Genomic DNA, 14,537 nt, shown 5'->3' on the forward strand with positions numbered 1-14,537 from the left:
GTAAGATGGGACATGAATCCTGCAGTGTCAAAGTCAAACACATCCGCCCATCTGACAACCCACCCTTCACACCCTTAATTTTCCCCATACTTTAAGAACATCATGTTACTTCTTGCCTCTAACAACATAAATTGCTATCCAAGGAGACTTAAATCAAGGGCAACTGGACTTGGTTGTAGAAACCTGAAGACCTTGCGCCTCTCATTCAAGGAGCTTCTTCAATTCTAACTGACTGGTGGGGAGTCCCAAGTACTTAACCTCTGTGGGGTTGTTATCAAGGTCATTGATACCACTTGGTTCGTTAGTGTTGTCACATGAGGACAAATGTGAATGGTTGTTAAGTCTCCTGGGAAGGGATGAAAGGACAGCACTGTAGGTGGTGGATAAGTGATGTGGTGCAACAACCATTGCAACCATTCACATTTGGCCTAATGTGACAACTCCAACGACTGTCGTTTACACTTGGCCTCAGGTGACTCCAACGACCCTAACAACTGTCGTTACAACAACCAGGAGCACTAACGAACCAAGTTGAATCAATGACCTTGATAATGACCCCACAAAGGTTAAATACCTGGGACTCCCAACCATTCAATTAGAACTGAAGAAGCCCCTTGGATCAAATATCTACAGCTAAGTCCAGTCCCTAGATTCAAACCTCCTTGGATAACCATGACCTGGATGACTGAAAATCTTCACAAATACATAAATTGCTGTTGCAGATTAGTTGCTATGAACATAATTTGTTGTTGGCAGGGTTGTGAAATTACTCTCATTACTCTCATTTCCTGTATGCCTCTTGTCGCATGTTTTAAAACAACATTATACTCACGTTTCCATGCATATAATCTCAGTCTCCTGTGTTTGTTATGGAGTGCATTTCTACATGTACCAGGCTGTGGTTGTGTGCTTGTGCTCTCAGGTCAGAATCAGTATTGTTGTCACTCTGACACCCTCCCTCTCTGCCTCTTTCTCTTTTCTCACACACTCCCCTCACTCCCTCTACAGAGTGACATTTATTAATTAAATATGGTGTACTGCCGCAGGATGTGCTTCCCTTTCCACTATCTCCAGACACTAATAATTACATTGGCATTTAGCTCCGTGATAAGCCGACCCTATGGCCTTTATGAAATGTTCCCTGGGCCCGGATACTGAGCAAAATATAGACTCATGCGATGGTATATATCGATCCATCTGCCTGTCTTCTTTCTTTTATCTTAAGAAAAGAGCCACTGTTCATTAGCATGGTTAAAGAACAACAACAACGCCTGATTTTACATCATTAAAGACTGAGATAGAGCTTTGCTGGATATATGCATGGTTTAATTCTGTTTATAGGTGGGCTGTTTAAATGAAGGAAGGGGCTGACAATGACAGTTAGTACAGGTAAATAAATAACCATAATCCACAGGGAGCACTACAATTAAATTGTTTATGAAAATACTTTTCTGTGCCATAAAGCTTTCTTTTTCTGTGTTCGCTCATCGTCTCACTTCATTCAATATCTGGTATCTCTCTAATATTTCTTAAATAAAAGAAAGTGTGAATATGATGTATGAGTGAATGGATAAGTATTTAGACATCACTTTTTATTACAGTTGCAACTAATCTGTCTATTTTTTGATTCATTGTGTCATCAGAATCTAGTAAAAAATCCTTTTTTGCCCAACCAAAAGTCCAAAACCCGGAGATATTTAATTTACAGTGATATAAAATGGAGAAAAGCAGCAAATCCTTACATTTGAGAAACTGGAACCAGTGAATATTTGGCATGTTTGTTCAATTATCAAGTTGACTAATTGATCATCAGAGCTGATTTCAATTAATTTCCTGCCAATTTACTAATTCATTACAAATTATTTTTTTTCAGAACTACTTTTTATCTATAAATCTGCTCCACATTAGGACATACAGTAATTACCTGATAAATTTACCAGACATAAAGCCTGATATCTGAAAAGTTAACATGAAAGTATTCATGAAAAATGTTAACAATTAGTTTTGTATTTGTCATGTCTTGATTGATATGGTCCAAGCTAAATCTGTTAGAAATTTAGAGTAAAAAACTGAATTATACTGTGATTTACACTAGCATACAGAACACCAAGATATGCAGGAGCAAAAGTATAATTGATAAGGGTAAGCTGAAAACTCAACTGAATCAGTATTTCCCTTTAATATTATGCCTCAGCAGATCTAAGTGAAGTTAGCCAAAAAGCTTTAGCGTATTAAGTTTGACTTTACCTAATTACTTTGCCTCAGGTGGCCTAATCAGGCTGGTACATTACAAGATTATTATGTGGCTTATCAGCTTCAGGGATGTATCAATTGATGCTTAAGTCACAATTACTGTAAACATGCATTTAGTTTGTAAAAAGCTCCCTTGCACCAGTTATAGTTTAATAAGTTGTCAGCAAATAGCCTGCCATCTCCTCCCTCAATTATCATGGCATAATTTCCCCAGGACTCCCCTTCTCCTTCCCTGGACTTCCTTTGACAGAGGAGAAAGTAAAAGCGCCTCCTTTTCTTGTTTTAAAGGACTTTCAAGTTGATTCCTGTGGTTTTAATGTGGGTAATTCATATATCTAAATGACATTAAACTTTCTTCTGTCTTCCCTGTAATAAAGTATTCCTCTTCATCCATCTGCAAAAGTCCACCAGATGAGGCATTTTGCATCATCTGGCAGACTTTGTAGACTACAAACTACGTTTCCTCATTTTCTGTTGTGGTGCCGTCAAAGGTGGGTCTCCCAAAACACTCTGTCTACCGTGTTACGCAAGCAAAATGGAAAAGCAGACATTAAAATATCATAGTTCTGAATACTAGTTTCATGATGTGCAACCGAATATCGTGCTGTGGAATCAGACACAACAGAATCTGGAGGAGTAAGTGACCACCAGAGCTACGCTATGGCTGCTCATGACACACAAACTTCAACTGCTGAGTTTCTCCATGATTCCGCTGACAAAGACCCAGAAGATTTTGAGCCTCAGGTGGACAGAACAGCTGAATGTAATACAAAAAACCTAACTACCTTCATAGAATAATGTCAGAGCAGGGAAGTGGCGCTACTATTACAACTTATGAGTCATCAAGCACCAATTTCAAAAATAATTGCACATTTCTACTACATAGGTGACCTAGTTTTAAGAATTCATCATATTTACAACAGTGAAACTTCCCTTTAATGACAAAATGTTAATATTTGCTGCAAATGTAGCACAGTTTATCTTTATCTTTCACATGACTGTTATTTCTGAGGCGAGAAATAACAGTCAATTCACAACTAATTCAATAATTTACCTTTCCCATAGCCTGAAATGTAGATTTTTCCACTAGCAGAGGTAGGAGAATACCATAATGCTACAGAACAGTGCAGGGTAATCACTCAAGGTTTGCCTGAATAATCTTACAATTAAACTTGAGTCTCCAGAAAAGTCCCTGGCTGAAATTACCAGGAAAGGTTTCAGTGGAAATCATCTGGGCTTCAAATTGGACCTTTGGACTCAGGAGATTATATGTACCATCCAGTATCAGCTAAGACGACCAGTGTTCTTGCTACCCTGGGAAATCTCCCTCTGACTCGTATTATTTTGGTTGTCCTCGTCTGTCAAAGGGTCTGAAATGGGATCACTAGTGAGTACTTTTCTCTCTGAACAACATGCTGTGCTACAGTATTTGTCACTGGGTACTTGACTGAGCAAAGGATAAAAACCCAAATTGAGTGCCAGAAATGTTTAGATGAGGCAAACTGACATACATAGCCAGCGGCTTTATGACATATGTGACTTTCTGCCCATATATGTGTTCATTCAGTATGCACACACACTGTATGTGCTTTAATGCTGTGTGGGAGTGGTAATATTCTCAGTTGTGTGGGTTCATGGTAATAGATGTCTCATCTTTTTGTTTGTGCTGTTTCCACATATTTGCAAGATGATACATTTCATAACTCTGACATGAAACCCAATATTCTCTTGCCAGGTGGATATAAGTGGTATTTGTAGAACTGTGCTTCTGGGACTAGCTGTATCTATCAAATAACATAGCACAGTATGTAACCATGTTATTTGATCTTTTCCTCCCTTCTCTCTCTCAGTAAGGCAATATCTTTGCATACTGTTGTGTCAGCCCTGATGTTAGTTTGACTAAATCAAGTGTAGAGCTTATTTGTCAGAACCGTTGGTGAATATTCACATAACAGGAGTCAAATATCTAAGAAACTGCAGTTCAGACACAGTTTACAGACTGATACATGGTGGGTAGTGTCATTTTTTGACCACTAGAGGCACTATGGTGCAATGTTTCCACAAGCGGGCCGCTGTATTGTTTGCATAGCCAATAAAACCATGGATGTATAAAGAGAACTGGATACAGCGTCAGAGGTGGGGCCCCATTCATTCCTATGAAAGTTGCTCAGTGGTGCATGAAGCCAAAAAAGTTCACCTTCCAGGTATAAAATTACCTGGATCTTCTGGGATCATTGGGCCCATAGAGCAAGCGCACTAGTGCCTTTCACTGGCCGAACCGGCTACTGCCGGTATAGCCCTGTGGCTAACTTGAATGAGGATAAAACAATTCAATTGTTTTATCCTTGTTCAACTGTTTGTCAAATGTGATCGGACTGAACGGATCAAATTCTGATAGTGAGACGAGTCATTTTGCGGGGGTTGTAATGCTCAAAAAAATGAAGCCGCTGATTTATGGACATCTCTTTCACTATGTAAGTCTATGGGAAAAAGTTTTCTTGGGCCCAATAGCATCACGTGATGTTGTAATTACACAGTATGTCAAATTGGCTGCACAGCCCGGCACTGTTCCTGGGGGCTTGGATAAAACATGAAAAAATGCATCCACAACGCACAAGAAGACTGCAAGCTAGCAAACATTGATGTAAACATTGCACGATTTAAAATAGAGAGGAAGTGAATACATTCAGCATGTTAATTAGGCTTCATGCAATGCATTAACAGTGAACGTAATCACCTTTGTGTATTTACAAGAAAACAATTTTGCTGGAATTTTAACTTTCATTTATTTTTCTCACTATCACTTGTAGCAATTTGGTCTTCAAACATCACCTTTTTTCCTTGTTGTGAGCCAGATTTACTTTTATTTTTAAATTTTAATAAATTATCATGGACAAGGTTGAAGCTCATTATATGTAAAGAAGGAATGGAAAAGGTTCACATTTGTTCTGTAGTTTGCTTTTCCATTTTTAACTGTTTGCCAAGCAAGTAAAGATGATTATTTTTTTATGAGTACAAAACAGATGGGAGAAATATGAGCATAGCTGCAACCTTGAGTCTAATGCTTGAATATGTGGCAGCTGCTACACTAACTAGGGACTGCACCTAAGAATTACTGTACTTTCATCAACAGTTATTTTTTCATTTAATTGTTTAGTCTATGAAATGTCAGAAAATAGTGTACAATTCCAATCATACTTTCTGAAAGCCCAGGATGACGTCTTGTATCTTGTTTTGTCTGACCACCAGTCAAAACCTCAACAATATTGAATTTGAAATAAAAAGCAAATAGTCACATATGAGAAGCTGGAACAAGCAAATATACATTTTATATATTAATATTTTTGCTTGATTAAATGACAAACAGTAAATTGATAATCAAAATTAATTAATTTGACTCATTTTCTGTCAATCAACAGAATTGCTTCTAATAGTTACTACTACAGTGTCTAACTATATCCACAATTTCCCTCCTTCCTTTAACAAGGGTCGAGCTTAAGATATTGTATGGAGAGCGTGTCACCAATAAAAGAGATGAAGACTGAATGCTGCATAATAAACCGTGAACTTCAGCCTCATAAAAAAAATCTCCCATTCAGCTCATTTCTTCTCAGTGCACAAAGCATATTTTGTATGCATTTCAAACAAACACATTTCAATTTGGCTTTGAAAAGACTACCTAAGCACAAAAGAACTTTTCGCCGCTCGCGTCCAAGGTGATTCACAGCACCTGCCTTCCAGTCCAAATGTCCAAATCCACAGTTGTGTTTATTAGCTTAGCTTAATTGTGCATAGCATCTAAAGGTCAGCGCCCGCTGTGATACATCGCTGCCAAAATGGCTTCCAGGGGACACTGTTTCAGATGAATAAACACTGAAAGCTGCACCACCTTCCATCCTTTACCTCCCAGTGTGAAGCAGCATCACATTCTGCTTTTTCAGGCCTTGCACAAGGTCCTGTGACTGATGGGCATCTACTGGTACACACCGCCTCACTGACTTCCATTTCAGCTGGCAGAAGGCAGCAGATTAATTCGCTTGTCAATTCCCCCCCCCTTTTTTTTCTGCGGAAGCCTATGTTTATTCAGATAGGAGGAATGATGTGTTTGTCCTCCAGTGAATTAAAACATGTCGTATATCTGTATAACTACAGCCTTCTCCATGATGAATGGTATTTGACTTCTATAAGCAGTAAACTTCCTCTGTTTGGCTGTAAAAGCTGATTTAATGAGAGAGTGACTTAAATAGATAAGCAGATACGGCAGCCAGGATTATTGGGAGGCGAGCTGAATGGGAGATGGATGATGTGTAGTTTATTATCAGTTATGTAATGCACTTTTTATAAGCCCATACCTGTGGGGCCAGCAGGCACTCTGCAGTAGATACGAAATTGCGATCTTGTGTGCATCCTAAGATGATTGTGTCAAAATGTATACATGCTTTTGAGGGGATGTGTACACTTGTGGTGCAGGTCATGTATTAGGGTGTATTAAGAATTTACAAGAAAAGAAAAACCTTCATACATGTTGAGTGCCTGGTAAGATGCAGTGACTGCAGACTACTTTTGCGCCCACATTGGATTTATATAATATCTTTGCATATTGAATGTATGCCATATGACAATGACAATGAATGAACTGTTTTCAGCTGCTCAGTTACAGTGTTTGTCACACTTTGATTAAAATGAATTTGAAAATGACTCTTCTTACCTCTTATCCTCAGTCTTTGCTAGGAGGCCATCAGATGGATCTCACCAGCTTTCGGCACACGCTCTGGGACATCTTGAGAACGGGAGACAGCGTCAAGGTTAGCTCCATACTTCTTCATCGCCACCACCCACTTTCTTGCCCTTTGCCTTTTTACCATTTCTTCTGTCAAACTGCATTCTTTATTTACACCCTTCATTCCTTTACTCCTTGGATTAGTACACAGTTACGCCAGAAATTCGCCCAGCAAAATTCATTGAGTCATCTGTGTGAAACAGGTAGTGCTTGAACCTTGGTGACAAGGTGACTAGATGTGGGATCATGTTGGAACACGCTTCTCTGAGAACATGCATGGGTCGTTTGTAGACTTTTGTGTCACTGATTCTTTTATACTGTACTAATGTCCATGGCTTAATCGAATGCACTGCCATTTGGTCAGTTGGTCCACCTCTGACACTGGAACACTCCAGACCAAAATATCTCAACAACTACTGGACAGATTTCCATGAAAACCTTCAGCCCTGGTAGCTGAATGGTTACTGCACGTGCCATATAACCGCAATGTCCCTGGTTCGATTGCAAGTCAGGGACCCTTGTTGCATGTCATACCCATCTCACTTTCCCCTTGTTTCCTGTTTGCCTCTTCACTGCCCACTATCCAATAAAGGTGAAAAAACCCCAAAAAACAATTCATGGTCCCAAGAGGATGAATCCTCTGACTTTTCCTGGCGCCACCAGTAGATTCACATTTTTGGCTTTTAGTGATATCTCTTGCTGTGTTTAACTTTTTAACTATGGCTGATTAGATAGATGTACTTAATAAAGCAATGGTAGAGTCAAGAGAAAACCCTAGATGATAAGCACAAAAAGAGTGAGATTTGTATTTCTTTAACTGAAATGAGAAAAGGCTTGATTACTTTAGCTGTAAATTTAGATGCTGGTGATTTGTCGCAGTGATGTTCTTCTAGTTACCAGAATGTGATTACATTTATCTTGGTTCTATCCATGCCTTGACAGGCACAACACAAATTACCTCATAATACCTTCCTTTCTTGAGTCAGTGTTAATTTAGAGTCTCTAAACCGCTGCCATATTTCTTTCTCAGCACAGGTTTATAAACCACATGTTTTCATTTGACAGCTAAGGCCCAAAAGAAAATGTCCGTGCCTCTCCATCTCCTGAACTGAGGTTGCGGAAAGTACGAGATACCATCCTTTCATTTCCGCTCCTCCAGATAAAAAGATGAGAGAGGGAGAGGACGAAAGTGAGGCCTATCGCTGGGCAGCAGTGATTGAGTCCCTTCGCTAAGCCACCGCGAGAATCTGCTCAAATAACCCACTCTGCCGATAAGAAGCTAGTCATTTCCATAGACAAAAACATTGGGGTTCAGATTAGATTTCACCATCTGCCTGGCTTATCTTGGTGTTGCTCCATCATAGAATGTGAATTATAAGGCAAACTCCTGTCCCTCATCTTTTTATGAAAACACCATTGAAATACATATGGACTCAATTTGTATTTGCACTGTTACAGTATTGTTAGCAGTCACAGCATTTATCTGAATTTTCATGCCCACATTAGAATTGTCACCAAAACAGTCTTTTCAGTTTACCATGTTAGGATTATTGCGGCAGTAAAAACCCTTTCTCTTACAGGTAGATCTTTAAAATCTTTAATTGCTAGCAGGGTTGATTACTTGTTACTTGTGATTACTTTGTGTTTCTCTGATTTCATGTATTAATCATGTTATGTGTTTCTGGCCAACATTTCATGCAAGTAGGTACTGAGACCTCAGTTGACCAAGAATATTTTTTACAGGGGCGTCGTCCAAATATGACCATTGAGCTACGTAGAGGTTCATTTTCTTTGTACTCCAAGATGTTCCGAGATGACAATTGTTTGAAGGGCTCTGAAGATATGGTGTTTTAGCCCCATACTGGGCATTCTTTTATTTTTTTTATGGCCATTGCTATAGTGCAAATAGGTGCTGAAAGGTGCTGAAAGGCTTGAGTGTTTGAGGACATCCTTTAAACTGTCATTGTTCCTGTAAATAGGACAATTTGTGGCGCACAAAAGCTCTTTCTTGTGTACCTAGATGGTGATGGACTGGTTGTTGTTCAGTGCACTCAGGGGTCTTGTGGGTATAAATGTTTGTTTCAATACAGGGCGTTTGTATGCTTTTTACTGTACTTCCGTTCAATACTCCTGTTGTTACCTTTCGTATTGTTTATTGAATGCGTCTTGTGTTTTCTTTCGCTGTTGCTCTTTTATCATTTCTGTGTAAAAAGTGAAGTTTCATTACATTTTTAAGTATTAGGTTTGTAATTTTTTTTATGCTAACAGCTTTTGACTGCTATGATAGAGCTGTATTATAGAATGTGCTACAGTAAGACTGGTGACAGATTTGACCTTTTCACACAGATACAAAGGGACTGGGTCTAATTGTGTTATGTTGAAGCCTCGCACAGTAGCGGCGGTGGCTAATGGCGTGTTTTCATTCCCCCCTCCACACCATGATTACGTCCCCGACATAACGCCCATCCCGGCAACAGAGGCCGTCACAAATACAATGGCCATGACGGTGCTTTCTATTTCAAAAGCAAACATTGCTAATGAATCACCGTATCTCTCATACAGCCTAATTAGGAGCTAATTATTCAGTCTTTTCTCTAATTTATATGACTTTAACCTGCCCTCCCTTGCCTAGACAAAGAGTTGCCAGATTTCTGCTGGCCTTAGTTACGGTGAATAACATTTGAGCAGATAAGGGTTTGTGCAGCCCACCACCAACCCCTTACATCAAATGTCATTTGCCTTGATTTTTTTCCATTCTTCGCATTTGTAGGTTTTGAATAATGAAAGAACACATACATAACTGTTCCCATTTTCCTATCAGTTCAAAAGATAGCAGATTGCACTTGGTCTCAGTACTCAAAGCTGGCGTATTTTCAAATAGATATCATTGGTTAGAATGGCAGTAAATATACAGTTCCAAATGTTGAAGTATGCCCCAGTTGAAAGCAATGAATACACTGTCTCTAATTCACTCACAATAACCGCTCAAACTGCAAGTGTTAATATGCTACAATATGCTACATTTATATCAAGCATCAACAGTGAAAATGAAGAACTGTCTTTACACTTAAAATCTTTTGGAAAAGCAAGAACCAACAATGTCACCAGTAGCAAAAGCATGCTTTGAATATTTTGGAGGGTATAGCAGAATTAGTGGAGTATTTTTTGGGACTGGGGTCTGCTGCCCTGTTAGGGGTACATTTGTATGAACATTTAATGGACCCCCCCGCTGGTCTGCCTGTCGCCGCCCTTTTGTAAAGAGGCCTAAGCAAACCTGACATGAAGAGCATTTTGGGGACTCTCCATCTACCCATCGCAGCAGATTTTTTCACCCCCTCCCCCCCTCCCTCTCTCTACCCTCCTTTTTAAGCAAAGACAACTCTGGTGAACTCTCTCCCCTCCTTTTTAAGCAAAGACAACTCTGGTGAATATTTCATGGGGTATATTGCCTCAGTTTTACTGTGTCGAGCAGGGAGAGTGGCACGCGATGATGACTGACAGGCCCATACGCCAGCGTCCGCTAGGAGACAGCATTTCTTTTTGGTCTGTCTTCCTGACACTCCTACTCCTTTTTCCCCTCCCGTTTTCCTTCTGTCACAGACAACAGATCTTTCAGCCGCGAGTCTGGCTGCTGATCATTTAGCTGTTTCTTTAAATTTTAGTATGACTACAGAACTTCTGCCGATCCATCTGATACTGTTAGTTGAAATGCCAACATATGGATACAAATCTGTTTTTGTACAGACTGCAACATTTATAGCTCTTAATGATATTATTACACTGTTTTAAGATTATACAGAAACTTATCAGTGCTTCTTTTGCCAAATTTGATGTTTACATTAATGAGTGAATAATTACATTATCACAAAGGAAGTGTTCTCTTTGCAAAGGGGTTGTCATATTTTTATGCATAGAGTAATGCTCTTAAAAAACGCCTTGCTTTTCTGGGATACAGATTGATTCCATCTGCCTTTTACTTTTTAAAGGCCCCATGAAATTAGAAATACAATTTCCCAGCTTTAATCCCGTGTCCCTGTGTTAATTGTTCATTTATCTCTTGTTATATGCCATGTATATGTCAAAAAATCAGTATCAGAGTATTTTTAGATCAAAATCCCTTTTCTCATCTTGTAAAACGGTTTCAAATGTTTGATGACTCATCTAGCACTCAGGGGTGTTTACAAAAGTTCATCCAGTCAAATGTAACTTTGAGTGACTAGCTAGCCATACTGGTCATATAAAACCACATTTCACTATTTGTGGGTTGCACTGACTGTTTATAAATATGAAGGTCATGACAGCTCCCCAAAAGTGAAGCCAATACACCTTCACCAATCACCCCTGGTGGCTGGCTGCAGTATAGGTCATAAATCCCGCCCCCTCTATGCTAGTGGCTGGGACATGAGTCAAACTAAAAAATTTTAGGTAGTTCATTTTAGGTAGTTCTTATCATGTTGATGTTTGTCCAAGTGCTCATTTTTCTGATAAGTTTGTTTTTAATTAGTTATTTGATGATATAAAAAGGGGGTGTGACATCATGATTGACAGCTGTGATAGCAACTCTCAAACCTCTGTCAGGCGGCGTCCAACTCTACTACGCAGGCTATGGCTCCAAATGACATCACACAAGATGGCAGCTCCTGGAAATAAAAAAATAATAAGAATCATTGTAGCTAACAGAGCAATATGGAGAGAGATAGGAAGAGATATGTGTTTGTTAATCAGTGGGCAAAAATTTTGTTTTCATTTCCAAAACAATTTGGCTGAAGTCTTATTCATTCTTCTCTCCCTCATCATCCTCCTGATCTAACAACAGGTGAGGGAGGTGTCTGTAGCTCTGTATAACACTAAACTCTGTAAGCCCCGCCCATTTTCTGGCGGCCCAATCAAATGCAAAGGATTTAATTTCAATCCCTCTTGTAACTGTACGCCACTCAAATAATCCATTTCACTAGGAAATACGTCACATCACAGAAGCTAAAGATGCTCTAACTTCCGTTTCATGGGGCCTTTAAGCTGACCTCAGTCTTCCCCTTCGCTCAGCCGCACATTACAGAAGTGTGCTGTATCAACCATAAAATAATAACACTAAATAATCACTTTTGTTGTTTCTTTCAGCGCTACTCAAACGCCAGCGCCAACCTCTCAATATCATATTTCTCAAGTGCAAGCTTCAATGATTGCCTTTACTGTTATTGGAAGGCACACTTCATTTCCCTCCCCAACATTCAATTTCATGGAGAGATGAGAAAATGCTGCCTTTCCATGCTACTTACGAAGATTTGACAACACTACAGTATGCTCACTTTGCCGCCGCCGCTGCATGCCGCTCTCTCCCTTCTCTCCTGCTCTCTTATTTAATAAACAGCGTGCTTGCTTGACTTACAGTAGGTTTCCGCCTTGCCTTGCTCAGTGTGACGAGCAGCTGAATGGTGTCACAGTTAACAGGGGCGGCTCTGTTGCTCTGTTGTGACAACATTCGTTTGATGTAGAAGTGGTAGTCCTCGCCTGCCATGTTCTCCCCTTCTGCTCTTTTACTTTCTTGTTCCTGCTCTGTTTGGATCTCACCGCTGTCACACATTGGGGAAGCCAACTGGCATGACCTGAAAGTGTGACAGCGGCACGCAAGCTGCCATTTTTCTCGCCATAGCCATCCAATACGCATACATACATACAGAGAAATGCAGCAATTTTTCTAGATTAAAGAACTTTTAATTGGCTCTCGCTCTTGTCTGAACTTGTGTCCCAGGATGCAGCAGTGGGTGCCAATGATGTATAAAACATGCTGTGCGTTCTTCGTTTTCATAAAATTGTGTATTTTCATCAAACTGAGCCACACATAAATCCACCATATGTCCATGAATGTACTGCTGACTGTTGTTTTTAAAGTCAAGTATGCTGTTTAAGTAAGCAACTCTTTTCTTTGAAAAAAGGAAGGACATCCATCACAGGTAGCCTTTGACTGTATCAGTGCCGTTTATAGTCTAAACATGTTTTTTCAGAAGATGTGACTCATACGGTAAAAGGTACAAAATGTGCAACTGTAGTTACCATTGTAATTTTTTCAGTATCACACATAATCTTACTCGACTCGTGTGAAAACACAACATGATAACATGTAATAATAGGCAGAAAAATCATCTCCTTGTGGAGGAAGATTTGTTAGGAAGTGTCATTAAAATTAATCAAAAGATTCACTCGTTAAAACCACCATGACTCACTCCGTCACTCTTCTTGCTGCGAGCTGGAGATACAGAAGAGGAAAGTGCCAGCAGCCATGTATGGGATCGGAAAAGGAAAACCACTCAGGGCGTCTTTGTCCTCTGTTTGAACAGCGCCGCAGAGGGGGGGGAAAGAGGAGTGGGAGGAGAAGGGGTGGGGGGTAACCAGGGGAAGAGGGGATAAGAGAGAAGAAGTTTCTCACAGCTGCCCAGCCTGAGGCCCAAAATATGTGGCGCTTTCTTCGTCACAGCGTCACCAGCCATCCGTTCTCGCCTGTCATTATTTTACCTCTCACAGAGCACGCATGCCGTCTCTCAGGCACACATATGCACACTTACACCACCACACAGTGTCTATGCTGCCTTGATCTACTCTTAAATGCTGCCAGCAGCAGAAAAATGGCCAATCGCTAAATGGAAAAACACAGAGTACAATTTTTTGTTGTTGGTAAAGGAATGCAGTGGGATTCAAATGTTAAAATACTGCATTATGTGTTTATCATATATATATCATAAGTATGTATGTAGTTGAAAGTTGAAAATATTGTATTTTTATTAAATATTAAATATAAATAAATATTAAATATTTTACATGTAGTTTCTTTAACCTCTTTTGTAACGTATTATTTATTATTGTATTACAAATACAAACAAAAACGAAATGTTGCTTGGCATAAAGTCTGGTAAGTTGTTGAAGAACATGAGGTTGCTTACTTATACAACTTAACAAGCAAGCTACTTGCTAGCCTATGAGCGTTGTCAACCCCACAACGATGAGCGAGAAGTGACAGGCAATTTTGAGGGATTTCTTTGCTTCCAGTGGGTCTTCACCATCAGGTAGTGGTCACACCAGCATTTATAAGATAATATATTTTGGGCTGAAATCACTTCATTTCAATGGACTCGCTGTGATCTGTGTATTGCTTGTCGAGGCAAAGTAAATCTGTGCTGTGTATGAGAACAGTCCTAGATTATGGATGCATAGCTTATATGTCTGCAACAGGAACCAACCTGAAAAAGCTTGATGTTGAACAGACTCTCCAAATTTGTTGTTAAGTTGGCGTATTGGGTTAATTTGCAAGGACACAGTAGATCACAACCTACAAAGGCCCTTTTACAGGAGTGTTGTAAGCATAATAAGTCTGGATTTTTCCGTTTTGGGTGGATAGGGAATGATAAGGCGCAAAATGTAGGCCTGTGTAATCTAAAACTAAGCCCTACTGTTCCATCATCAGATTTACCTCCTTGGAGATTCACTATACCATCCATAGATACAAAGTCTG

General features: G+C 39.7%; 1 protein-coding gene across 1 annotated transcript in view; it reads left to right on the top strand.

The window, feature by feature from the left end:
• Positions 1-14,537, top strand: part of LOC122973919 (glucosidase 2 subunit beta-like) — a 138,101-nt gene that overhangs the window by 43,622 nt on the left and 79,942 nt on the right. Inside the window, exon 9 of the mRNA XM_044341718.1 lies at positions 6,975-7,058. Coding sequence (XP_044197653.1) covers positions 6,975-7,058 — 84 coding nt within the window. The remainder of the gene's footprint in view (positions 1-6,974; positions 7,059-14,537) is intronic.

Source organism: Thunnus albacares, chromosome 22 (assembly GCF_914725855.1).
Source record: "Thunnus albacares chromosome 22, fThuAlb1.1, whole genome shotgun sequence".
NCBI lineage: Eukaryota > Metazoa > Chordata > Actinopteri > Scombriformes > Scombridae > Thunnus > Thunnus albacares.